We start from the raw sequence: 27323 nt of genomic DNA, 5'->3' as shown, positions 1-27323 counted from the left end.
CCTTAAGTTAATACTTTGTAGCGCCACCTTTTGCTGCGATTACAGCTGTAAGTCGCTTGGGGTATGTCTCTATCAGTTTTGCACATCGAGAGACTGACATTTTTTCCCATTCCTCCTTGCAAAACAGCTCGAGCTCAGTGAGGTTGGATGGAGAGCATTTGTGAACAGCAGTTTTCAGTTCTTTCCACAGATTCTCAATTGGATTCAGGTCTGGACTTTGACTTGGCCATTCTAACACCTGGATATGTTTATTTTTGAACCATTCCATTGTAGATTTTGCTTTATGTTTTGGATCATTGTCTTGTTGGAAGACAAATCTCCGTCCCAGTCTCAGGTCTTTTGCAGACTCCATCAGGTTTTCTTCCAGAATGGTCCTGTATTTGGCTCCATCCATCAATTCAATTTTAACCATCTTCCCTGTCCCTGCTGAAGAAAAGCAGGCCCAAACCATGATGCTGCCACCCCCATGTTTGACAGTGGGGATGGTGTGTTCAGGGTGATGAGCTGTGTTGCTTTTACGCCAAACATAACGTTTTGCATTGTTGCCAAAAAGTTCAATTTTGGTTTCATCTGACCAGAGCACCTTCTTCCACATGTTTGGTGTGTCTCCCAGGTGGCTTGTGGCAAACTTTAAACGACACCTTTTATGGATATCTTTAAGAAATGGCTTTCTTCTTGCCACTCTTCCATAAAGGCTCCTTGGGATGTTTAAAGCTTGGGAAATCTTTTTGTATCCAAATCCGGCTTTAAACTTCTTCACAACAGTATCTCGGACCTGCCTGGTGTGTTCCTTGTTCTTCATGATGCTCTCTGCGCTTTTAACGGACCTCTGAGACTATCACAGTGCAGGTGCATTTATACGGAGACTTGATTACACACAGGTGGATTGTATTTATCATCATTAGTCATTTAGGTCAACATTGGATCATTCAGAGATCCTCACTGAACTTCTGGAGAGAGTTTGCTGCACTGAAAGTAAAGGGGCTGAATAATTTTGCACGCCCAATTTTTCCGTTTTTGATTTGTTAAAAAAGTTTGAAATATCCAATAAATGTCGTTCCACTTCATGATTGTGTCCCACTTGGTGTTGATTCTTCACAAAAAAATACAGTTTTATATCTTTATGTTTGAAGCCTGAAATGTGGCAAAAGGTCGCAAAGTTCAAGGGGGCCGAATACTTTCGCAAGGCACTGTAAATAGGGGGAGAGGGAAAGAGTTAGAGAGAGATATTTATAAGCAGGGCTTATATAAATAGGGGGAGAGGGAAAGAGTTAGAGAGAGATATTTATAAGCAGGGCTTATATAAATAGGGGGAGAGGGAAAGAGTTAGAGAGAGATATTTATAAGCAGGGCTTATATAAATAGGGGGAGAGGGAAAGAGTTAGAGAGAGATAGGGAGAGAGAGTGTGAGGGAAAGAGCGAGACAGAGACAGAGACAGAGAGACAGAGAGATATTTATAAGCAGGGCTTATATAAATAGGGGGAGAGGGAAAGAGTTAGAGAGAGATATTTGTAAGCAGGGCTTATATAAATAGGGGGAGAGGGAAAGAGTTAGAGAGAGATAGGGAGACGTGTGGAGTTATTTGTACCTGATACAGAGGCGGTGGGTCCAACCACCAGGTAACTGAGAGGAGACGTGGAGTTACAATCGTCTCCAGTCCAACCCAAGTGACACACACACTTCAGCTCGTTACTACAAATCTGCAACACACACATACACAAGCATGCAGGCACACACATAAAAAAATATGTATTAGGAGCTGAAAGGTTGGAGAGAGAGAGAGAAAGTGGGTGTGCATGCATGTGTGTGTGTTTGTGCTTTTGTGTGTGTGTATCCGTACCCCGTGTCCAGAACAGATGGTCTTCTCGGTGGTTCCAGGGCAGGTGCTGAAGTTGAACTCCTGAAGGGGCAGACACTTGTGGTTGAAGCAGACCCTCTCTGTCCCACAGGCTGTCCCATCCTCCACATAGCCCAGGTCACTGTCCCCGTCTATCATCACATGACCCCCACTGACATACAGCACACAACACAGCACAGTTACAGAGGATCCATTCATATAGAAGTTACACAGGGACATAAATCAAATATAGAATTGGATTCACAAAGAGAGAGCTAGAGACATTATTCTGTATGTGCTCTGGAGGTCTGCATCGTCAGAGAGAGAGCTAGAGGCATTATTCTGTATGTGCTCTGGAGGCCTGCATCGTCAGAGAGAGAGCTAGAGGCATTATTCTGTATGTGCTCTGGAGGCCTGCATCGTCAGAGAGAGAGCTAGAGGCATTATTCTGTATGTGCTCTGGAGGCCTGCATCGTCAGAGAGAGAGCTAGAGGCATTATTCTGTATGTGCTCTGGAGGCCTGCATCGTCAGAGAGAGAGCTAGAGGCATTATTCTGTATGTGCTCTGGAGGCCTGCATCATCAGAGAGAGAGCTAGGAGGTCGCTTTATAAGGAGGTCGCTTTATCAATCAGTGTGTGTAAATATCTATGAATGGACTGTAATTCCTTAGCAACCCAAGGAGAACCATAACACGCTGAATGAATCAGAGTCTGATGATGATGATGTGTGTGTGTGTGTGTGTGTGTGTGTGTGTGTGTGTGTGTGTGTGTGTGTGTGTGTGTGTGTGTGTGTGTGTGTGTGTGTGTGTGTGTGTGTGTGTGTGTGTGTGTGTGTGTACCTGCAGTCCAGGGAGGCGCTATGCTGTGCAACAGAGAAGGACGTCAGTCCCCCCTGCAACTCTCCTAGTCGGGGGGCCGGCGATATGTTGGAACATAGCAGGTACCCACAATGCACGTCTCTGAAACACACAGGAAGTAGTGATGAACCTTCTCTCTAAGTTAAGGTTCCATTAGTTACCTAAACTTTGCTGGACACATGTTATGTTCAAGGATAAAAGTACAGTGTGATGGCATGTCATTGTATTCAAGCACAACAGAACTGTGACACAAACAAGTGTCCTTACTGCTTGTTGCATTGGACCCATGTGTCTTTGTCCTTCCCACAGTTCCCCTTCTCTGTCCCCTCGATATTCAACTTCTCATAACAGAACTTATCAGCAGCGGTCGCCTCTGAAAAATCAAACAATGAACAGGGATGATGTCACAACCTACATAAATAACCCTGCATTGAGTGTCATTGAGGTCGACATAAAACCGTTTTCATCAGTGATTGAATCAAAAAACAGTTTTGTTACTCACTCTCTCCCCACAGGTACTTGCACTGTCTGTCTTTGGTCTTGCACCTCCCGTTGAAGCAACGCCCCTGGACACAGAGGAATGGTACACGTCAAACACAAACACACACCTGTACACACCAACTGGTCCACACTGATTATTCTTGATATCTCTTACCTGTTCCTTTTCACATGAGTAGCCGTCCATCTTGTGCACATTCGGGGGACACTGGCTGGAGTTACCAGTGCAGTTCTCTGGAATATCACAGTCATTCACTGCCTCCCTACACACCACGCCCATAAACTCCATCTGCCCACACACAACACAGGTCAAAGCATGTCAGCAGGTGTATGACATTTACTCCTGAAGTACTGACCTGTTGTACAGACTACAACCACTGTAATTATTATTTGACCCTGCTGGTCATCTATGAACGTTTAAACATCTTGAAGAACAATCTGGTCTTAATGGCCATGCACTCTTATAATCTCCACCCGGCACAGCCAGAAGAGGACTGGCACTCCCTCAGAGCCTGGTTCCTCTCCACCCGGCACAGCCAGAAGAGGACTGGCACTCCCTCAGAGCCTGGTTCCTCTCCATCCGGCACAGCCAGAAGAGGACTGTCACTCCCTCAGAGCCTGGTTCCTCTCCACCTGGCACAGCCAGAAGAGGACTGGCACTCCCTCAAAGCCTGGTTCCTCTCCACCCGGCACAGCCAGAAGAGGACTGTCACTCCCTCAAAGCCTGGTTCCTCTCCACCCGGCACAGCCAGAAGAGGACTGTCACTCCCTCAGAGCCTGGTTCCTCTCCACCTGGCACAGCCAGAAGAGGACTGTCACTCCCTCAGAGCCTGGTTCCTCTCCACCTGGCACAGCCAGAAAAGGACTGTCACTCCCTCAGAGTCTGGTTCCTCTCCACCTGGCACAGCCAGAAGAGGACTGGCACTCCCTCAGAGCCTGGTTCCTCTCCACCTGGCACAGCCAGAAGAGGACTGTCACTCCCTCAGAGCCTGGTTCCTCTCCACCTGGCACAGCCAGAAGAGGACTGGCACTCCCTCAGAGCCTGGTTCCTCTCCACCTGGCACAGCCAGAAGAGGACTGGCACTCCCTCAGAGCCTGGTTCCTCTCCACCCGGCACAGCCAGAAGAGGAGTGTCACTCCTCAGAGCCTGGTTCCTCTCCACCCGGCACAGCCAGAAGAGGACTGGCACTCCCTCAGAGCCTGGTTCCTCTCCACCCGGCACAGCCAGAAGAGGAGTGTCACTCCTCAGAGCCTGGTTCCTCTCCACCCGGCACAGCCAGAAGAGGACTGGCACTCCCTCAGAGCCTGGTTCCTCTCTTGCTTCCTGCCTTTCTAGGGAGTTTTTCCAAGCCACCGTTCTTCTACAACTGCATTGCTTGCTGTTTGGGGTTTTAGGCTGGGTTTCTGCATAACACTTCATGACATTTGCTGGTGTAAAAAGGGCTTTATAAATACATTTGATTGATTGATTGATTATGCATATGTGCATAAGTGCGTGATGTGACAATGCATAGTGTCCTGTACCTGACAGTTGTTACAGCAGAGTCCGTCGCTACACTTTGAGCCTTGTGTGAGTGTACACTTCTGACAGCACTTCTCTCCCTCCCTCTCACACTCCTAGTGAAGGAACACAAACACATATAAACAAACGCATATGAATCAAGGTTCCCTGTAGATTCTCCAGGACCAGAGGTGTCTAGGGCCAATGTCTGTCCACTCTCAGCTACTCACCGCTGGGCTACCACAGTCACACTCCTCCCCTGGCTCCACCAAACCATTCCCACACTCTGGAGGGTCAACCAGCTGGAGTCACAGAGAGCGAGTGGGGAGAGTGAAAGAGAGGAGAGAGGAGAGAGGTTAGGTTTATCTAAGTGCTTTGGGTGAAATTTAAGAAAAGTGCTTTATAAGCTTTGAAGTTATTTTCTTCATTATCCCCTCCAGGGGTGTGTGTGTGTGTGTGTGTGTGTGTGTGTGTGTGTGTGTGTGTGTGTGTGTACCTTTATGGGTTTGTTGAAGAGACAGGCTCCACCACCACTGTTGAGGAAGGTGTGGTACTCCTCCACATTGCAGTTGGAGAACCTCTTGGGCAGGTAGAAGCTGTTCAACACAACCACAGAGTCACTCAGTTACAGTGGAAACAACTGCAGCACATCAACAACAACACACATCCCTCTGAGACACACTGTGCCACTCTTGTGTTGCTTTAGCGTTGTCCTTACGGAGAGAAGGCCAGTAGTGTGGTATATACTTACAAATGACCCTATATGAACAGGAAGGAAGCATTCACCACAAGACGTGTTGAACAAGACTGACTAACATTTCTGAATGATTCTAATAGTTGGTTCCATTTCAGTTCAATCCAATCCCTTACAGGCCACCATCTATAGAATAACTAACTAACTAACTAACTAACTAACTCACACACACACACACACACACACACACACACACACACACACACACACACACACACACACACACACACACACACACACACACACACACACACACACACACACACACACACACACACACACACACACACACACCTTTGATCTGTTGATGACCACAGTCAGAGTCCGGGTCAGAGAATAGGGAGAGTAGCGGTATGGCATTGGCATACAAGATTAATATTGACTGATGGTGTGTAGAGGAAATAATATTTGTCACATTATTGTTGTTGTTATTGTCCTTGTTGTTGCTTCTGGTTGTGAATCATAACCTACGCACAATCTGTGATGTGTGGTGGCAGAAATCAGGTCCCATTGATAGCTTAAGGACAAAGGTGTCTTTTGTTGCAGAAATTGATTGACTTGAAATTAATAAATTTCTGCAAACTACCTTTGCCCTGAAGTAATCAATAGCACCTGGTTTTACAGTAAGCAATTGCCACTCAATCATGGGTCTTTCTGTTGTTAGTCGGCCCCTTGCTGCTCTGCATTCCTGCAATCAGGGGTCTTTCTGTTGTTAGTCGGCCCCTTGCTGCTCTGCATTCCTGCAATCAGGGGTCTTTCTGTTGTTAGTCGGCCCCTTGCTGCTCTGCATTCCTGCAATCAGGGGTCTTTCTGTTGTTAGTCGGCCCCTTGCTGCTCTGCATTCCTGCAATCAGGGGTCTTTCTGTTGTTAGTCTGTCATTGTTAGTGTTGGCCCCTTGCTGCTCTGCATTCCTGCAATCAGGGCTTAGCCTCAGATGCTATTGTCCTGTCTCGCCATAGCACTGTTGCTAAATGATACAGCAAATATGTATCCGCTTTGAGTAGTAATGCTAGTGAGTGGCTAATGGGAGCTAGTGCTGTAAACACAATGCAGCAAATCCTGGGCCCAACAGGAGATTTCCCGGAGAAAGGAAATGGTGGAAGTCAAGGGGCTGAGTTGAGTTTGGGTTATTGTAGCACTTACAATAGTAGTGATAGTTTGATTAGGAATCAAACAAAGGCTCACAATAACAGAGAGAGAGAGATAGACCTCCAATGAATCACTGGCAATATAGATATACATTAACCCTCCCTTAATTCTTTCTATGTTTCTCTCGGTCTCTTCTTCCCTCTCGCTAAACACTCTAAATGAAGAGAGGATAGTGTATGATGACTGATAAAGAACATTTCCCATTTGTGGGCGGTGGCCCCAACATAGCCTCAACATAGTAAAACCCTCAGTAATGAAGAACCTGACACAGAGGAACCCAGTGTGATACAACCACAAGTCTCTCATTCATCCAGTGCATTATGGCACCCCCAGGCTGGCTAACAACCCAATTGTGCGCACGCACGCACGCACACACACACGCACACACACGCACACACGCACACACACACACACACACACACACACACACACACACACACACACACACACACACACACACACACACACACACACACACACACACACAGAGATAGAACACACATTATTTAAGGAACCCAGATAGAACCCCAACCCTTTTGATGGAGAGAACCACCACACAGTAGACTGTCAGTATTAGTTAACAGGAACAGACATGCAGAGGCGCTGAGAAGAGAAAATAACAAGTGACTGATACTTGCTCATTGAATACGAGTGTCTGAAATACCATTGACCTCTGCTTAGAGAGAGGGAGTCTGGGTAAGAGCCATGTGCTGGGGAAAGGGTAAATAATAACTTCTGACCTTTGACATGCTGACCCCACGGAGAGGTTGCTAAAGTCAGATAACAATATCAAAGATAGAATCCTAAAAGGGGTCCGTGCTGTTGAGTACAGTATTAATGGAGATAAATCATATTGGTCTCGTACGGGAATGACATTGCAGACTGTATCAATCGGTTAGATGGACAAGACATGATGGGTAGGGCTCATTGTCAAAGCTTTAAGGGGGAAAAGGGATTCCCCCCTATGAGTATAACAGTAGAACAATCCGTTGCTCCAAAAGTGCTCAGCGAGTGACATCAGCCCAAAACTGAAAAAATATATGAAAATAAATCTGAAAAATATATGTACATAATGAACATAAATAAATACAGCTGAGCTCAGACCACAGAGCTGTATTTCTTTACACTGCATCATCATCCTCTGAAGAAGACGAAGCTACGGCGGGACGTCGAGCCACAGAGGCCGTAATGCTATTGGATGGAATGGGAAAGGTTGAGATGACTGGCAACCCTTCCAGGCAGCCGATTGGTTCAAACTGCACGAGCAGCGTTCCAGCCAAGCTTCTGCTCACCTGCTGTCCCATTTGGGATTGAGGGGAAACGCAAGAGGTATTAAAGAAGAGGGGTAAAGACACACATCCTCCATACTAACACACACAGCGCTCACACACAGCGCTCACACACAGAGCTCACACACAGCGCTCACACACAGAGCTCACACACAGCGCTCACACACAGTTGCATCCATATAGATACACTCAAACACACAAGCTGCAAAGCAGCAAGCGTGTACACACAGAAACACACAATGAACGGTAAACATTTGGCTGACAAGGACAGTACAAGAGCTCCACAGTTAACCAAGAGAGGTATAACATATTATTCAGAATATAGAATGTGATTGGTGAAACTCTACGTAGCAGTTCAGGACATGACCAATCACTCACAGATAGTATTACTAATATGAATCCCTGGCCAAACAGTCCAGTGGCTGAAGTTACTGATGTCTGGAGTAAACAACAGCCTCTACTGCCATCTAGTGGAATATTTCCTGAACTACAACGCCATCTAAAGTATTTTCTAATGCTCCAGACATTGTTAACCCAGTCAACACTAACAAGATAATCACTGTGAATGTATTATTTGTCCTGATTCAGATGATCTTCCCTGTCTAAATGTCCAACTAAGTCAGACTGACTATTTTTCTGGGTAGTCACTTTCTGGCCAGTCTAAGATGAACAAAGGTGGCATTATCATCAGAACTGATGAACAAGTATATGAGATATTAGTTCTTAGTCGAAGTTAAGGTTAGGTTCAGGGTTAGGGTTAGGTTTAAGGTTGAGGGTTAGGCTTAAGGGTGAGAGTTAGGGGTAAGGTTATTGTGAGTTAGGGTTAGTGGTTAAAAGTGCAGTACTTCCATCCTTTCTAACATGGTCAGATAGTGACAACCCTCTTCTCTAAGAGACTAACACACTATGACATCACAGCGACACAGAGATGCACAGAGGGAACACACGTTTGGAATGTCGGCATTGCCGCGGGAGATGGGGTCTGTTGCCATGGCAGTGTGCGACGGGTTGTTTGGGAAACAAAGTACTTTAGAGGAAACTTACCCAACATCATCCATGATGCAGCCAGACCAACGGTCATCACACTTGCACTCGCCTGTGGAACACACAACATACACGTCTCTGTGTGGCCAGTGTGTGTGTGTGTGGCCAGTGTGTGTGTGGCCTGTGTGTGTGTGTGTGTGTGTGTGTACCGTTGAGGATCCTCTTCTTGTCAGAAAAGATGCCAATGTTTTGTCCCAGAGACTGGGCCAGGGTTATGGCCATCTCATCTGTCTTGCCATACTGACAGAGGAAGGGAGGAGAAAAGAAAGAAAGAGAGAGAACAGAGAGAGAGAATAAGTTCTTAAATTGTGCCTAAAAGAGATGCTGATTAAGGTCCATTTTCATCCTGAAGCAGGGCCTACCTCATTGACTCCTCCTCCTTTAGTTAGAGAACAGACTCCTCCCATATAGGAAGCTCCTCCCCAGCTGCTATGGAACCGGTTCCCTCTGGTAAAAAGAGAGGAAGTGATTAAATCTCTAAACCAGGGGTTCCCAGACTTTTTTCTCCAGTCAAATAAGGATGTCACCAACAGCCAATGTTAACTTTTTCATTTGGGGCTATGACAGTCTATTACAAATCAGTCTGACAGGAAGCATGGTTTGAAGTGACTAAAATGCATCACATTTTAGTCACATTTAGTCACACACTCAGAGACAGACTGAACCCATGCCACTCTCTCTCAGAAACAGACAGAACCCGTACCACCTCCTCTCCTCCACCCCACACAGAGACAGACAAAACCCATACCACCCCCTCTCCCCCACCCCACACAGAGATAGATAGATCCCATACCACCCCCTCTCCTCCACCCCACACAGAGACAGACAGAACCCATACCACCCCCTCTCCTCCACCCCACACAGAGATAGATAGATCCCATACCACCCCCTCTCCTCCACCCCACACAGAGACAGACAGAACCCATACCACCCCCTCTCCTCCACCCCACACAGAGACAGACAGAACCCATACCACCCCCTCTCCTCCACCCCACACAGAGACAGACAGAACCCATACCACCCCTTCTCCTCCACCCCACACAGAGACAGACAGAACCCATACCACCCCCTCTTCCCCACCCCACACAGAGACAGACAGAACCCATACCACCCCCTCTCCCCCACCCCACACAGAGACAGACAGAACCCATACCACCCCCTCTCCCCCACCCCACACAGAGACAGACAGGCTTACGAGAAAAGATGCACAGAGTCACACTTCTCCTTGATGAAGTCTCGTCTGTACTTCATGAACTCCCTCAAGGTCACCATGGGGTCGTCGTCGATGTTAAACCGGTTGTCAGCCGCCCACGTCTCCATGGCAACTAGCACGATGCGGGTGTTGAGTTGCTCCTTGAAGATCTGGGAAGGGAGGGTGACATCAGAACACCAAACATCAGACCAACAGAACAGCTACAGGAAACACAGTGCTGTCTGTCTCTTGAGAGTTGACTGACATCAAAACATTTTCTACAAAGCTACTTAAATGACCTAAATGACTTTGAAAGCTGACTGAGATCTAATGACAACATCCATTCCAACAGACTTATGTCTGGGGGGATAACAACAAATAATGGTAGTGTTTGTGATTCTAATCTGAGCAGCTTATGAGAACACTGCTCAGTGGCCAGACAGAATCAACAGAGGCTAATAGTCTCTTCAAAGGACACAATGGGGACTTGTGGTACAGTGAGAGAACATGTTTGCCTGAATAGGATGAAAATCTATTAAACAACCTGTTTGACTGCCCAGATAAACAGTGGAGACGGTGAGGGGAGGGAGGGAGGAAAGGACACCTGTAAAGATTGATTGATTTAACTGAATACCAGCAGTAGTCTCATATGGACAGAGATTGAGAGGGGAGAAAGGAGAGGATTGATGGAGGAGAAGAAGGGAGGGGATTGTTGTTTGTTTTTAGGCTCAGGTGCGCAGAGAGGAGCGAGGGATGGACTGATGCACAGAGGAGAGGGAGGGTACAGGAAGGGTCACTGTTGTCTGTATTTAGGCCTGTCTGTTTGTCTGTTTGTGGTTGCACAGTAAGTCAAAAACATTCCATTAAATCAACAATGCACAGTGGACAGGGACGCTTTCAGTTCTATTCTTAAAACAAAACATCTATCAAACACACACCATTCCCTATATACAGTGCCTTGCGAAAGTATTCGGCCCCCTTGAACTTTGCAACCTTTTGCCACATTTCAGGCTTCAAACATAAAGATATAAAACTATATTTTTTTGTGAAGAATCAACAACAAGTGGGACACAATCATGAAGTGGAACAACATTTATTGGATATTTCAAACTTTTTTAACAATCAAAAACTGAAAAATTGGGCGTGCAAAATTATTCAGCCCCTTTACTTTCAGTGCAGCAAACTCTCTCCAGAAGTTCAGTGAGGATCTCTGAATGATCCAATGTTGACCTAAATGACTAATGATGATAAATACAATCCACATGTGTGTAATCAAGTCTCCGTATAAATGCACCTGCACTGTGATAGTCTCAGAGGTCCGTTAAAAGCGCAGAGAGCATCGTGAAGAACAAGGAACACACCAGGCAGGTCCGAGATACTGTTGTGAAGAAGTTTAAAGCCGGATTTGGATACAAAAAGATTTCCCAAGCTTTAAACATCCCAAGGAGCACTGTGCAAGCGATAATATTGAAATGGAAGGAGTATCAGACCACTGCAAATCTATCAAGACCTGGCCGTCCCTCTAAACTTTCAGCTCATACAAGGCGAAGACTGATCAGAGATGCAGCCAAGAGGCCCATGATCACTCTGGATGAACTGCAGAGATCTACAGCTGAGGTGGGAGACTCTGTCCATAGGACAACAATCAGTCGTATATTGCACAAATCTGGCCTTTATGGAAGAGTGGCAAGAAGAAAGCCATTTCTTAAAGATATCCATAAAAAGTGTTGTTTAAAGTTTGCCACAAGCCACCTGGGAGACACACCAAACATGTGGAAGAAGGTGCTCTGGTCAGATGAAACCAAAATTGAACTTTTTGGCAACAATGCAAAACGTTATGTTTGGCGTAAAAGCAACACAGCTGAACACACCATCCCCACTGTCAAACATGGTGGTGGCAGCATCATGGTTTGGGCCTGCTTTTCTTCAGCAGGGACAGGGAAGATGGTTAAAATTGATGGGAAGATGGATGGAGCCAAATACAGGACCATTCTGGAAGAAAACCTGATGGAGTCTGCAAAAGACCTGAGACTGGGACGGAGATTTGTCTTCCAACAAGACAATGATCCAAAACATAAAGCAAAATCTACAATGGAATGGTTCAAAAATAAACATATCCAGGTGTTAGAATGGCCAAGTCAAAGTCCAGACCTGAATCCAATTGAGAATCTGTGGAAAGAACTGAAAACTGCTGTTCACAAATGCTCTCCATCCAACCTCACTGAGCTCGAGCTGTTTTGCAAGGAGGAATGGGAAAAAATGTCAGTCTCTCGATGTGCAAAACTGATAGAGACATACCCCAAGCGACTTACAGCTGTAATCGCAGCAAAAGGTGGCGCTACAAAGTATTAACTTAAGGGGGCTGAATAATTTTGCACGCCCAATTTTTCAGTTTTTGATTTGTTAAAAAAGTTTGAAATATCCAATAAATGTCGTTCCACTTCATGATTGTGTCCCACTTGTTGTTGATTCTTCACAAAAAAATACAGTTTTATATCTTTATGTTAGAAGCCTGAAATGTGGCAAAAGGTCGCAAAGTTCAAGGGGGCCGAATACTTTCACAAGGCACTGTAGCATCCTTTTTATGTCATCACTAAATATCAAGGGCACGCAAACAGATATGACCCTTTTCCACCAGCCTATCAGCTTTCAAATGTGACCCTGTCCTCTGCAACGGGCCTATCAGATTTCAGCAGCACAGCAGACAGACGAGGCTGAGGAGACCAGTTATCGTTGCAGACGGTGACACTGAAGATTCCGCCCTTGATCGGTTGAGATTCTAAAGACCAGATTAGTCTACTGTCTCTAGGCTCATGTAGCTCAAAATATCCAATACCAAAAAGATTATGTTAGGTAACTTACCATATCAGCCATATTGACCACAGACTTAGCGTAGTTATTTGTCTGACCAACAGAGAGACGATGCTTTTTATACTGGAGAGAGAGAGAGAGAGAGAGAGAGAGAGAGAGAGAGAGAGAGAGAGAGAGAGAGAGAGAGAGAGAGAGATCGTCAGTCTTATACCTGAACCCTTGGCTTCTTTATTGGGGGTAACATCAGTGAAAGAAAGAGCACACACACACAATCATAAACACACACAGATGGACTGCTCTCACCATCAGATGGTCGTTGATCACCATCAGCTCGATGTACTTGGTCTCCTCGGCCACACTGCCCCCAACCCGCGGGGCCTACGAGAGCAACACGGACCAGACTGTAAGCCTCAATGGATCTAACACACACGCATTAAAACTCTCTCTCTTACTGTACAAACATTATATTTGTATGATGACTGTTTCCACCAAAATACATCATAGAAACAGGAAGAATGATGCTGGGATGATGGAATGTTTCAACCGCATCAGGTCTGTCTGTGCTTTCCTGTAAACCCTGCCTATTTAGCTCTCAGGAGAGAAAGAGAGAAAAAGCAAGAGAACAGAGAGAGAGAGAGAGAGAGATGCAGACACATCCACACCAGTTTGTCTGTCTGCAGGCAGTGGAGGATGAGGAGCCACAGAGAACAACCTTCACTCACATGGTGAATATTTTATAAGAAGAGGATGAGAGGGGTGACAAGGAAATCACCTTCATTTCTACCTCAGTGAATTAACATACAGAATGCAAAGTCAACAACGTGAAGAACACGCAGAGCACTATTTAATTATCTCCAACACGCTCATACAGACACACATAAGCATGCACGATTATATAGTACACACACACTCTCTCAACCACACACACACACCACACACACGACTGAACTCAAGATGACTCCTTTCTCAGCATTCCTTCCCCAGTTACAGTAAATTATGACTCCTCCATAACTGTGACCATAGGGATAGCAGGAGGAAAACCTGGGGCCTTCTACAGTTCTCACTCACCTGTCTTTTCTTCCTCCTGTGGACGACCTTTGACCCAGGAAATGGAGGGCTGGGGAAAGGAGGCTCTGGGAGGTCAACTGGGGAAAAACAAAAACAAAGGAGGGTTAGCGTATTATTGTTTGTTAGCGTATAGGGTTATAACATTCACTATAACGTTCTCCACATCTAACAGTAACCAAGCTATGCAGTTCTATATTATGTTTACTCAGACTTATGTGTTTCTATAGGCCTACGGCTCTGATACTGGATATTGGTTCAGCTGCAACTCATGGTGACCAATCAGATTGTGTGGCCAGAACTAATAGTTTTGCAATATTTATTTTATTTGTCAGTTTTCCAATAGTTTGTTAATTGAATCCACCCCTCATAACTCTTACAGCAGATACCTTACCAATAGGAAGGAAGTATGCTGCTGCCTCTTGTCCTGCTGATTTATAGATCATGTGGATCTGGACATCACCCTGCAAGACATTAGAAAGAAAGGTCATTATTCATTATTTTCTCTATTTTTTTGTATATATATTTTTTTAAATCATCCAACCATGTATATTCATATAAACTGAATAAAGTGCGCTGTCTGTCATCATCAGTCAACCTCACAGACCAAGGCCAGTACAATGTGAATATGAATGAGCGGGTGACGTCACATTCTCTTGCCAACCACGGGGACGCGCAAGAAGCGAGTGCGCTACGGACGGGAAGCAGCTCCTTGGAACTGAAAAACTCAACAACGAATTGGAATGGCTGCGATTTCGCCCTAATAAACGCGTTAACGTTACAAAAATCAAAGGTATGAAGTTCGACCACTCTTTTTCATAGACTCAGTTGAGCTCTAGCGTTTAGATAGCTAGTCCCATCTTTTCGACAATCCAGGGCGCAACAGGTTTCTAGCTAACGTTAACTAGCTAGTCAGCTGGGTAATGATTGCTAGCTTGTATCAACATTGTTTGAACAGCTACATGTAGAAGACATCACAGCTAAATTACATATCCACAACTTCACAAGCATACGGGGAGAACCACTAAAGTAAGGTAGTAGGCTAACTAGCTAATTGAATTATAGCTAATTAGCTAGCTGCGCACTGACTACACGCATTCACTACTGAATTCTTATTACGTGTCTGTCATGTTATGCTAGTCTGCTCCGTAGAACATCCACACAGTAAGTTAACGTTATATTCCAGCGCTGTAAACATAGTGAGCCAGTTACACATTGGTAAATAACGGGTTCTACTTTGAGACAATTGAGTTTACTGCATTGAGAAGCATTACGGCGCAACAACCATTGTCAACGGTAGTAAAGGGTAGTCCAGTCTATTGTCCATTGTTTTTCTGGACAGACCCTGTTATGGAGTAGTACTACAGTACTTGCCTAATAGGCTTAGTTTGTAAGTGTCTGAGTTCCAATGAAATGAGAGCATTGTTTTCAGTCACATGCAGATTCTAGGTCAACTGTGTTAGTGAATAGGAACATATAAGGGGTTTGCCTGTAGCTGGGTCACCTCCCTCAGTGGCGTAAACTTTGATGCTGTTTAAGAGTACAGTGTAATGCTGTGGATTGTTTTCAAGCAGAAAGGTCTCCCTGCCATGCAGAATAGGAAGTGCTATGTCACTTCTATTTATATTCAGAGCTAAACAGGCCTCTAAATCTGGATGATCAGTTCATCTGACTGAGTACTGATCTCCCTCGTTTTCCCTTTCTCTCTTTATCCAAAAGAACAGGAAGTCCTGTTGACATCACCTCCTGTCTGCGACTATGTCGTGCCGGGACATCCACGCCACCAATGCCTTCTCCTTCATCATCGCCTTCATCTCCGTGGGCGGCATCGCTGTGGCGGCGCTGATCCCACAGTGGCGAGTGACACGACTTGTCAACTTCAACAAAAACGCCAAGAACATCAGTGTCTATGATGGCCTGTGGGCCAAGTGTGTGAAACAAGATGGCTACTCTGGCTGCTACTACTACGACTCAGAGGTACGGGTCTGATGATCGCACAATCATAAGGACATACAGCATCCCATATTCCCCCCATATGGTGCGCTGCCACATAGGGCTCTAAAGTAGTGCACTATACAGGAAACAGGTTGTCATTTGAGATTTGCATAAATCACTTCTCATTTATTCCTTTTCCCCACAGTGGTATTCTAAAGTGGACCAGTTGGACCTGAGACTGCTCCAGTTCTGCCTGCCGACTGGGCTACTGTTTGGCTCCCTGGCCCTGGTGCTGTGTATGGCAGGCATGTCTAAGACCTGCTGCTGCTCTGATAAGGCTGAGACAGACATCAAGAGTACCCGCTGTCTGGTCAACAGCGCAGGCTGCCACCTAGTGGCCGGGATGTTCCTGTTCCTGGGCGGTGCTATCGCCCTGGCACCTTCCGTGTGGTTCCTGTTCCGGACTAAAGAGATGAACATCAAGTACGACCGCATCTTCTCAGACGGGTTCGCGGTCTACGTGGCCATCGGCTGTTCCGGCGGCCTCATGCTCGCCGCCCTGCTGATGTTCATGTGGTACTGCATGTGTAAGAAGCTACCCTCTCCCTTCTGGCTGCCTCTCCCCACACTTCCTAACTCCCTCTCCACCCAGCCCCTCACAGCCAATGGGTACCCCCCCTCCCCTGTCTACGGACCCCCTCAGACCTTCCCTCCACAGGGGTACGTCCCCACTGTGATGGATGCCCAGCCCTACGCTCCCTCCCAGGGCTACCCTCAGAGCGTAGCCCCACTGGCCCAGCAGCCTCAGCAGGTCTATATGTCCCAGATGTCAGCCCCGGATGGGTATGGGTCAGAGGTGGGGCAGAACCAGGCTTACAGCTATGCCCTGTCCCAGAGTTATGCCCCCTCTCAGGTGGGCTACGCCCCCAGCTACGTAGGCCACCGCTACTCCACACGCTCACGCATGTCTGGCATAGAGATAGACATCCCTGTTCTAACACAAGACCTCTGAGGGAGGGAGGGAGGGCTGCTGCAAGAACACTGAGTCCTGGTTCCATTTAACTGTCCTGTCTCCTGTAAAGGGTGTGTACTGTCAGTGAAGGATATGACTGTTGGTCAGTCTGCACTAGAAATACAACTGTGCGTCACTCCACCAAGCACTGCACTGTTAGACACAGTTTAGTATGCAGGCTCCACATCTGGTGAAAGGACACCAGAGATGCCCCATAATGAAGTCTGAATTCACTGTTACATTTTGATAGAAAATATTGTTTTCTAATTGCACCTATTTGTACATCTCTTAATGTAAATCTGCTTGAAACATCATAGCATTTCTACACTGTGTATATTGTGTTCACTAATATTTCAACTGCTAAGAAATGAACTAAACTGTACTTTAACCGTGAGGTAACTTGATGTAGTGAGGTAAAAGGAAGTGACACTAACTGACTGATGTCTTTGTTGTGCCTGTTTATATTATTGGTCTGTTAAGAAATACTACTGCTGTGCCTTGTTCAGAACAGCCATATTACATTGCTTAGTTATTCTGTTTTTGTATTAATACTGTAATATGTTACTGTTTCTTTTGTTCTGCTAGTTTTCTACACCTGCTGTTTTTGGGCGTTGGAGATATTATAATATGCTGTAACATGTGAGATGACATGGGAATGTCCTAATGACTCATCCTATTTACCCATCAACAGTACAGCAGTGGCTCTAAGGACATGACTTTTTATATGTACACATAAATTAGATCATTTTGTATCTAATTCACATATCATGATGCCACCGAATATCAATCAAATGTATAAAGCCCTTTTTACATTAGCAGATGTCACAAAGTGCAATATCATGAATGTAGTTGTTGACCTGTCTCCTTTGTTAAGGTGCCTGGGAGATATGATTGAACCAGAACACATACTGCTCCTCTGTGACTCTGTCTGCTACTCAGACCAAAGGAACGTCAAAAGGAACATCTTATTTTAGCTCCGGAACACTGCCATCTGTCGCCTGTCCTTTTTGTCAAATTGTACGTCTACACTGAGCTGTGTAAGCAAACGTAGAGCTACTCTTGTTTCCACTTCATTCATCCACTACTGGCGCAGCATCTCAGTGCTAGAGGTGTCACTACAGACCCTCTTTTGATTCCAGGCTGTATCGCCATGATAGGGCGGCGCACAATTGGCCCAGCATTTTCCGGGGTAGGCTGTTAACTGACTTGCCTAGTTAAATAAACTGTCATTGATTTCACATGAAGGGGAGGGGGGGTTCACTACACTGTAACATCACATTCCATTGGTTGTGCTGGTTCTAAAGTGGTAGAACACTGACTGAATGCACTGGGCCTCTTATGATTCTACAATCTAGAGAAGGGATTCTGTGATTTATGTTGCATTCTATCCCTAAACACTAGTTTTGACCAAACTTTCCTCTAACTCGTGTGTTGACTTAATCTTAAATACCCTTTGTATCAGCCATGCTCTCTCTGTTGCAGTGCTGCATGTACAGTCTGTTCTTATCTCTATGGAAAATGTCTTTGTTCATCAGACCTTTTTCTCAATAAAATTTGTATCTAATTACACTGTGTTCCTCGCCACGGCCGACGATGACTAATACTGGTGTCACAGTACCACCAGAGATGTATTTACCATTACTAAGTACTTAACATGATTAACAGGGCCAGAGAAAGGCCACACTAAAATTAGTCACCTGTTTGCAGTGATTCTGAGTGAATGTATTAGTTGGAGTCATTTAGCCGGCTGGCCTGGCGTGCTGTGATTTGAACTGGGTGAACCAGTTCAGCCAAAAGGCTGAGAGACAGAGAGGGCTGGTTGAGATGGAGCTGGGTTTATCTGGCAGGCAGATTGGATTACAAGCAGCAGGGTAATGGGTTGTTTCCGGTCCTCAGGGTTAGTGCTGTGTCAGCTGGTTATAGCTCCACTTTGGCACTTTATTGATCAGTCAGAGTAGTGATTAATGGGCTGTAAGGTCTGTTCACCAACAGTATCCTCGCCTTCATCTGCACTGATAAGTAGGGCTGGATAGGTCCCTGTAACTCGCCCAATGAGTTGCTAATTGAAAGACGGATGGAAATGAGACATTTTGTGGCCTTCGGGAATAGAAAGTGCATTTTAAAGCATTTATTTAAAAAATCCTTTACGGGCTAATAGGCTATGATTCGTACATATTCCAGGGAGCAGTGTTGGTTGCTGGCCCATCCTATTTACACAGTCAGTGACACAGTACATGGAAATATATGGCCTAGAAAAACCTGACAGCACTTTTTAATTTTCAGTTTTTCTCACCAGGTCAGTTTGTTATTATTGTTTAATTCAGATTTGGTGATGACAGCATGCTGTCTCGCCTCGAGACAGACAGAAACTGTCTGTCTGACACACACACACAGAGAGCCTTGTCTGACCCCAGGAAGTCCGCTGTCACATCTTGGAGTGACAGACGCGACAGACAGAGTGGACCGTGAGCGTTAGCAACCCGCTGAGAGGCTAGCTGTCACCGAAGGCTGAGGAGACCAAAGGATTTTTGACACTGTAAGGTCCACTAAAAACGGTTCCCTGGCTACATTCTGAATCAAGACAGACATATTGTTCTGGTAACCCTGGCTACACTGAACCAAGACAGACATATTGTTCTGGTAACCCTGGCTACATTCTGAATCAAGACAGACATATTGTTCTGGTTACCCTGGCTACACTCTGAACCAAGACAGACATATTGTTCTGATAACCCTGGCTACATTCTGAATCAAGACAGACATATTGTTCTGGTAATCCTGGCTACACTGAACCAAGACAGACATATTGTTCTGGTTACCCTGGCTACACTCTGAACCAAGACAGACATATTGTTCTGGTAACCCTGGCTACACTGAACCAAGACAGACATATTGTTCTGGTAACCCTGACTACACTCTTCTGAACCAAGACAGACATATTGTTCTGGTAACCCTGGCTACACTCTGAACCAAGACAGACATATTGTTCTGATAACCCTGGCTACACTCTGAACCAAGACAGACATATTGTTCTGATAACCCTGGCTACACTCTGAACCAAGACAGACATATTGTTCTGATAACCCTGGCTACACTCTGAACTAAGACAGACATATTGTTCTGGTAACCCTGGATACACTGAACCAAGACAGACATATTGTTCTGATAACCCTGGCTACACTCTGAACCAAGACAGACATATTGTTCTGGTAACCCTGGCTACACTCTGAACCAAGACAGACATATTGTTCTGATAACCCTGGCTACACTCTGAACTAAGACAGACATATTGTTCTGGTAACCCTGGCTACACTCTGAACCAAGACAGACATATTGTTCTGGTAAATCTGGCTACACTCTTCTGAACCAAGACAGACATATTGTTCTGGTAACCCTGGCTACACTCTGAACCAAGACAGACATATTGTTCTGTTAAGGACTGAAGCAGCATGAAGAGCAGAGACAAGACTATAGTTCACATTCTGATAGCAAAGACAATGACGAGTTGAGAGTAGGTTTCTTCCAACCTGAGGGAGTTAGTTCCTGCCACTGATAACATGGTGTTTCCTTTAGGGACTGGGCCTGAATAGAACACTGTGTAATAACAGTATGAACAAACTACACCAGTACTATTTAAATGGGCTTGAACCAGCAACAATGCTCTGAAGGTCTGCCATAAAGGTCCAGACCTGTTGGGAGCACTCACACGCAGGGAGGCCTAAACCAACTCAGCCTTTGTCCATAGAGAACAGCTTCCTCCACATCAGTGCAGGCAGAAACAACCAGGCAGTGAGCTAACTCTATCATCATACACAGTCTTTGATGAGTGAGCTCTCTCCATTGAGTTACAGTCTTTGATGTGTGTCACAAAACCCCCTAAGGACAGACACCATCTCTCATCATCCCACAGACAGTCTTCACACCAACCAGTACTCTGTTTAATCTCACTCTTTCATGTTGCCAATGTGATTAGTGGTGGATCGCAAACCTAAATGCTGCAGGTCATGTCAGTGTGATGGTAGATTTCTATACAGAACAGAACTGACAGTTTAATCTGTATCATGTCTGTTCTTTATTATTCTGTTTCATGATACATGTGTATGTATTAATATGCAGTTTCATTTCAGAATATGTGAGCTATGTAGAATAATGTTTTGTACACATGAATATGCTGGTTAATGTTTGGACTTTGCTAAGAAACAGTAATCTCAAATGAATCCCGTATAATGTTCTCTTGTCCAATTCTCTTTGTTTCCTGATGAATCCCTTTTTGGTAAGGTAGGATAGCAGTTTGGGGGGACAACTGCCTACAAACACACACATACACACACACACATGCAGTCCACGGGGTGTGTGTCGTGAGTAGGATTAGGGTCTCACACAGATGGGCTCAGATGTCCTTGGACAAAAGAACAGGGCGTGGCCTGGGTTGCTGGGGGAGACCGTATCTCGGATGAATTAATATAGAGTGTGTTGGGGGGGGGGCACCCCTTTCAGCACCCCTTTATTTCAGGCTTAGGAGTTCCAAGGATTCGTCCTGTGTTTGTGTGTGTGTGTTACATTAGAGTGTATGAAGGGGCTTGGCTAAAGGCCACAAAGGATCCCCCTAGTCCTCAACCCCCCTCACCACCACTACCCCCCCCCCCCCCCCTCCAAGCCTGCACATTCATAGGCTATCAGCTTCACCCCCCCCCCCCCCCCCCCCAGTCTTCACACCCTCCACCCTCACCACCACGTTTCCATCAAGCCCCATCCCCCACACCTCCCTAACCAGCCCTAGCCCCAGCACAGCCTGAGGGACTGGGTAGTCTGAGAAGTCCTGGGTACAGAGAGGGAATCCACTGAGCATCCCCATTGAGACGACTGGTTCTTTGTAAACTAGCCAATCCACCATCCAGGAAGGGCTGTTTTTGGAATGTTACATTCTGTGATGCTGATCACCACAACCTTTCTATGTGCTATGTGCTCTATACATTCTGTTAATCCTATTTCTATGCAAAGGAGAGGAATGCCCAAACATGAAGCTTTAATTCACATTCCCTATAATAACATCCATCTTTTATTGAGACAGGCAGTGCAGGGTGGTGCAGGTGGGGGCAGGGCAGGGGGTGGCACAACCGTGAGAGCCAGACATATGGTGTTCTGTACAAAGACAACTCAGCATAAACTCCCTCCTACACACACACACACACACACACAAACAAACACACACACACACACGCAAACATGGACACACACACACACAGATTTTGCTAAAGCAGCAAATCAAATCAAAATCAAATGTATTTATATAGCCCTTCGTACATCAGCTGATATCTCAAAGTGCTGTACAGAAACCCAGCCTAAAACCCCAAACAGCAAGCAATGCAGGTGTAGAAGCACGGTGGCTAGGAAAAACTCCCTAGAAAGGCCAAAACCTAGGAAGAAACCTAGAGAGGAACCAGGCTATGTGGGGTGGCCAGTCCTCTGGAGGAGGAGCAGCATCTTGCAGAGAACCGGTCCCAGAATCCCAGTCCCAACATCCTGCCCACATAGAGCCATGTTAGTCAGCCTCTTGGCTCTCTTCCTGCTGCCTGGCTCCCTGGTTCCTCTTGGCTTCCTTCCTGCTGCCTGGCTCCCTGGTTCTGGTTCGTGTTGGCTCCCTTTCTGCTGCCTGGCTCCCTGGTTCTGGTTCCTATTGGCTCCCTTCCTGCTGCCCGGCTCCGGTTCATCTTGGCTCCCTGGTTCCGGTCCCTCTTGGCTCCCTTTCTGCTGCCTGGCTCCCTGGTTCTGGTTCGTCTTGGCCACGTTCCTGCTGCCTGGCTCTCTGGTTCTGGTTCATCTTGGCTCCCTTTCTGCTGCCTGACTCCCTAGTTCTGGTCCCTCTTGGCTCCCTTCCTGCTGCCTGGCTCCCTGGTTCTGGTCCCTCTTGGCTGCCTTCCTGCTGCCTGGCTCCCTGGTTCTGGTCCCTCTTGGCTCCTTTCCTACTGGCTGGCTCATTGGTTCTGGCTCCTCTTGGCTGCCTTCCTTCTGCCTGGCTCCCTGGTTCTGGCTCCTCTTGGCTGCCTTCCTACTGGCTAGCTCCCTGCTTCTGGTTACTCGTGGCTCCCTGGTTTTGGCTCCTCTTGGCTGCCTTCCTGCTGCCTGGCTCCCTGGTTCTGGTTCCTCTTGTCTGCCTTCCTACTGCCTAGCTCCCTGGTTCTGGTTACTCTTGGCTCCCTGGTTCTGGTTACTCTTGGCTGCCTTCCTACTGCCTGGATCCCTGGTTCTGGTTCCTCTTGGCTGCCTTCATGCTGCCTGGCTCCCTGATTCTGGTTCCTCTTGGCTGGTTCTGTCCAGGTCGAAGGAGGGCAGATGGATTAGCCTTATGGCAGACAGGAGTTATGCCGCCACACACACACACACACACACACACACACACACACACACACACACACACACACACACACACACACACACACACACTGAAGCAGGGTGAAGGAAAATGCTAAAAATATACTTTAAAATCAATGGGGTGTACAAACAGAACATTGCAGAGAGGATGCAAGTACAGCTGTGTGTGTGTGTGTGTGTGTGTGTGTGTGTGTGTGTGTGTGTGTGTGTGTGTGTGTGTGTGTGTGTGTGTGTGTGTGTATGTGTGTGTGTGTGTGTGTGTGTGTGTGTGTGTGTGTGTGTGTGTGTGTGTGTCTGTGGGTGAGTGTGTGTGTGTGAGTATCAAACTTGGCATGCAGGGCAGGGAGGCCACTACTTGATCTTTCCAGCAGGCATCTGTGTGTCTGTGTGACTAGCCTCTTAGAATGAACTGCACACCAAGCAGACTGTCAGAGAGAGAGAGAGAGTAGCCCCAAGAAGGCAGGCGTATCAGTGGCTTTAAGCCCAGAAACTAACAGCCGACACTGGGCTTGACAGTAGCAAAGCATGGCCTTTTCCTGGAGCCAGGATGCTAACGGCTAACTAGCGAACAACTTATAGATGCCACACTGCGTGTGTGTGTCTAGCAGAGTGCTGCAGAGATTTTCTGAGTTGAGAGATCTTGGAGTGCAATTTTCCCACTCACTCCTTGCTTCAATAATTCCGTCCCTCCAGGAAGACTACAGAGGAATGACAGAGGGAGAGAAGGAGGGGAGGAGGAGAGGGAGATAGGGAGGGAAGGATGAAGGAGGCTGCTAAAACAGATGCCATAAAGCCACAGGCTCCCAGTGTTGTTCATTTCTGTTTCTCTCTCACCCCCTCATTCTCCCTCACTCCCACTGTATTTTACTCTCTACCTCACTCCCACTGTCTCTGTCTATTCCTCTCCCTCACTCCCACTGTCTCTGTCTATTCCTCTCTCCCTCACTCCCACTGTCTCTGTCCATTCCTCTCCCCCACTCCCACTGTCTCTGTCTATTCCTCTCCCTCACTCCCACTGTCTCTGTCTATTCCTCTCTCCCTCACTCCCACTGTCTCTCTCTATTCCTCTCCCTCACTCCCACTGTCTCTGTCCAATCCTCTCTCCCTCACTCCCACTTTCTCATGTCCATTCCTCTCTCCCACTCCCACTGTCTCTGTCCAATCCTCTCTCCCACTCCCTCACTCCCACTGTCTCTGTCCAATCCTCTCTCCCACATGTCCAATCCTCTCTCCCACTCCCTCACTCCCACTGTCTCTGTCCAATCCTCTCTCCCACTCCCACATGTCCATTCATCTCTCCCACTCCCACTGTCTCATGTCCATTCCTCTCTCCCACTCCCACTGTCTCATGTCCATTCATCTCTCCCACTCCCACTGTCTCATGTCCATTCCTCTCTCCCACTCCCACTGTCTCATGTCCATTCCTCTCTCCCTCACTCCCACTGTCTGTCCATTCCTCTCTCCCTCACTCCCACTGTCTCTGTCCATTCCTCTCTCCCTCACTCCCACTGTCTCTGTCCATTCCTCTCTCCCTCACTCCCACTGTCTCTGTCCATTCCTCTCTCCCTTTTTCTCTATTCTTCCCTCCTTCTCCCTGACTCATTTCACGTCCTTCTTCTCATTTTACAATCTCCTCTCTCTCTCTCCCCTCTCCTCTCTCTCTCTCTCCCCTCTCCTCTCTCTCTCCCCCTCTCCTCTCCTCTCTCTCTCCTCTCTCTCCTCTCTCTCTCTCCCCTCTCCCCTCTCTCTCTCTCCCCTCTCCCCTCTCCTCTCTCCTCTCTCCCCTCTCCTCTCTCTCTCTCCTCTCCACCATAAGGTGGTAAACCTGTCAGATGGATATGCATTTTAAGAAGGCGGCTCTATATGCCTGAAATACATACACACACAAACCCGCACGCACACACACACTCATACATACATACAGACACACACAAATACAGACACACACACATAGACATGCACGAACACACGCACACACATACAGACACGCACGCACACACATGATTTATTTATATATTTCTGCCAAGATGCATTTTTAAATTGATAGTTGTTGGCTCAATGACTGGATGTCTATGGGAACAGCTAGCATGTCATTGCGCTAACGCTTGTAGTAATTCATCCCCCCTACCCTTGCCGCCACTTCTGAAAAAAATCCTAGGGGAAACACTGCACACACACTGCACACAAACAAATATACCTTTCATCCCTTCCTGATTACCTCCACCCTAAACACAGACGCAGAAGATAAAGTGCCTCTTACATCAACACATCAGAATCAGAGCTTGGTCTTTTCTCTCAGGGCGACAGATGCTGCTTTAAACCATCAGCTCTCCCTCATAAATACAAACATATACTGTATTATAAACTGGGTGGTTAGAGTCCTGAATGCTGATTGGCTGACAGCCGTGGTATATCAGACCGTATACCACGGGTATGACAAAACATTTATTTTTACTGATGTAATTACATTGATAACCAGTTTATAATAGCAATAAGGCACCTTGGGGGTTTGTGGTATATGGTCAATATACCACGGCTAAGGGCTGTGTCCAGGCTGTACTCCGCGATGCTTCGTGCCTAAGAACATTCCTTAGCCGTGGTATATTGGCCATATACCACACCCACTTGTGCCTTATTGCTTAATTATATCATTCTCTATTCCTCATTAACTAACTGTCCGGTCAACTCTGCTCTGTCCTAGTGGATAACAATACTTTGAAGTCAATGTTAATTATGGGATGTGTAACGTAAGGGTAGTCTGCTTTGTGATCTGCATTCACGGTCCGGTCTGCAAGAGCTTCTAGTCCCATTCAGTCGAGACGACTACCATTACACAGTGTGTGTGAGTGCGTGCGCATGTGTGAATGGATGGTCAAGGCCAGGCTTAGCCGAGGTACTCACGCTGACGAGGTCCTTTCCTCCAGGCTCGATCATGTAGGTGTGATTCCCATCAAAGAACATCCCACTGACAGAGAGAGAGAAAAAGAGAGATCAATATGACCGCCAGCCATTGCAGACGTAAACAAGATGGATGCCAGCACTCTCTCTCTTCTCTACAGTAACTGATGAGGACTGTGTGTGTCTGTAACGGCACTAAGAGGGATAGGTGTCTATGTATGGTTTATACTGGTACATGTCTATGGATGGTTTATACTGGTACATGTCTATGGATGGTTTATACTGGTACATGTCTATGGATAGTTTATACTGGTACATGTTTATGGATAGTTTATACTGGTACATGTTTATACTGGTACATGTCTATGGATGGTTGATACTGATACATGTTTATACTGGTACATGTCAGGACATAAAAACACTGCAGGTCTGTTGTAAATGAGCCTCCTCTCCATAACTAACACTACTAACCAACACTAGTAACCAACACTACTTACACTAGTAAATAACACTACTAACCAACACTAATAACTAACATTACTAACACTACTAACCAACACTACTAGCCAACACTACTAACACTACTAGCCAACACTAGTAACCAACACTACTAACCAACACTACTAACCAACACTACAAACACTAGTAACCAACACTTCTAACCAACACTACTAACCAGCACTACAAACCAACACTACCACTAGTAACTAACACTACTAACCAACACAACTAACACTACTAACCAACACTACTAACACTTCTAACCAACACTACTAACACTAGTAACCAACACTACTAACCAACACTACTAACACTAATAACCAACACTACTAACACTAGTAACCAACACTAATAACCAACACTACTAACATTACTAATCAACACTACTACTAGTAACTAACACTACTAACCAACACTACTAACTAACAATACAATATGAATCATAAACCCAAATTGAGAACCTTTTGTTTGATTAAGGATGAATTTGTGTGTGAGAGATATATTATGTATAACCTACCTAAAAGCAAGAGATCGCTATGTGCACAGGTAAGATCAGGGATATTGCCTCTGCGTATTGAAACAGGTCGGTATTGTGGTGAAATGGAA

General features: G+C 46.2%; 2 protein-coding genes across 4 annotated transcripts in view; one reads left to right on the top strand and one right to left on the bottom strand.

Moving 5' to 3' along the window:
• LOC139420661 (disintegrin and metalloproteinase domain-containing protein 22-like) overlaps positions 1-27323 on the bottom strand; it is a 105879-nt gene that overhangs the window by 5627 nt on the left and 72929 nt on the right. For both annotated transcript variants that reach the window (XM_071170878.1, XM_071170887.1), the window contains exons 6-23: positions 26220-26283; positions 14394-14463; positions 14003-14079; positions 13238-13312; positions 12986-13057; positions 10127-10293; positions 9294-9378; positions 9081-9171; positions 8932-8983; positions 5191-5290; positions 4925-4996; positions 4718-4810; positions 3351-3482; positions 3198-3261; positions 2963-3068; positions 2678-2797; positions 1842-2010; positions 1590-1701 (exon numbers count right to left, since the gene is read on the bottom strand). In XM_071170878.1, coding sequence (XP_071026979.1) covers positions 1590-1701; positions 1842-2010; positions 2678-2797; positions 2963-3068; positions 3198-3261; positions 3351-3482; positions 4718-4810; positions 4925-4996; positions 5191-5290; positions 8932-8983; positions 9081-9171; positions 9294-9378; positions 10127-10293; positions 12986-13057; positions 13238-13312; positions 14003-14079; positions 14394-14463; positions 26220-26283 — 1721 coding nt within the window. The remainder of the gene's footprint in view (positions 1-1589; positions 1702-1841; positions 2011-2677; positions 2798-2962; positions 3069-3197; positions 3262-3350; positions 3483-4717; positions 4811-4924; positions 4997-5190; positions 5291-8931; positions 8984-9080; positions 9172-9293; positions 9379-10126; positions 10294-12985; positions 13058-13237; positions 13313-14002; positions 14080-14393; positions 14464-26219; positions 26284-27323) is intronic.
• On the top strand, positions 14648-21178 carry LOC139420676 (claudin-12-like). 2 transcript variants are annotated; one of them, XM_071170899.1, is made up of 3 exons: positions 14648-14792; positions 15719-15976; positions 16140-21178. In XM_071170899.1, the coding sequence occupies exons 2-3, from the start codon at positions 15758-15760 to the stop codon at positions 16944-16946; spliced, it is 1026 nt and encodes a 341-aa protein (XP_071027000.1). In that variant the 5' UTR covers positions 14648-14792; positions 15719-15757; the 3' UTR covers positions 16947-21178. The 2 variants fall into 2 exon arrangements, with proteins under 2 accessions (XP_071027000.1, XP_071027008.1); XM_071170907.1 differs by having other exon boundaries at positions 14661-14792; positions 15724-15976; positions 16140-21171.

This window comes from Oncorhynchus clarkii, chromosome 2 (genome assembly GCF_045791955.1).
Source record: "Oncorhynchus clarkii lewisi isolate Uvic-CL-2024 chromosome 2, UVic_Ocla_1.0, whole genome shotgun sequence".
Lineage (NCBI taxonomy): Eukaryota > Metazoa > Chordata > Actinopteri > Salmoniformes > Salmonidae > Oncorhynchus > Oncorhynchus clarkii.
Note: the sequence above shows the minus strand (reverse complement) of the source record. Positions and strands in the feature narration are given on the sequence as shown.

Coding starts and splice junctions, on each gene's coding strand:
- LOC139420676 (XM_071170899.1), top strand. CDS start 15,758: ATGTCGTGCCGGGACATCCACGCCACCAATGCCTTCTCCTTCATCATC. Junction 15,977..16,139: donor GCTACTACTACGACTCAGAG/GTACGGGTCTGA, acceptor TTTTCCCCACAG/TGGTATTCTAAAGTGGACCA.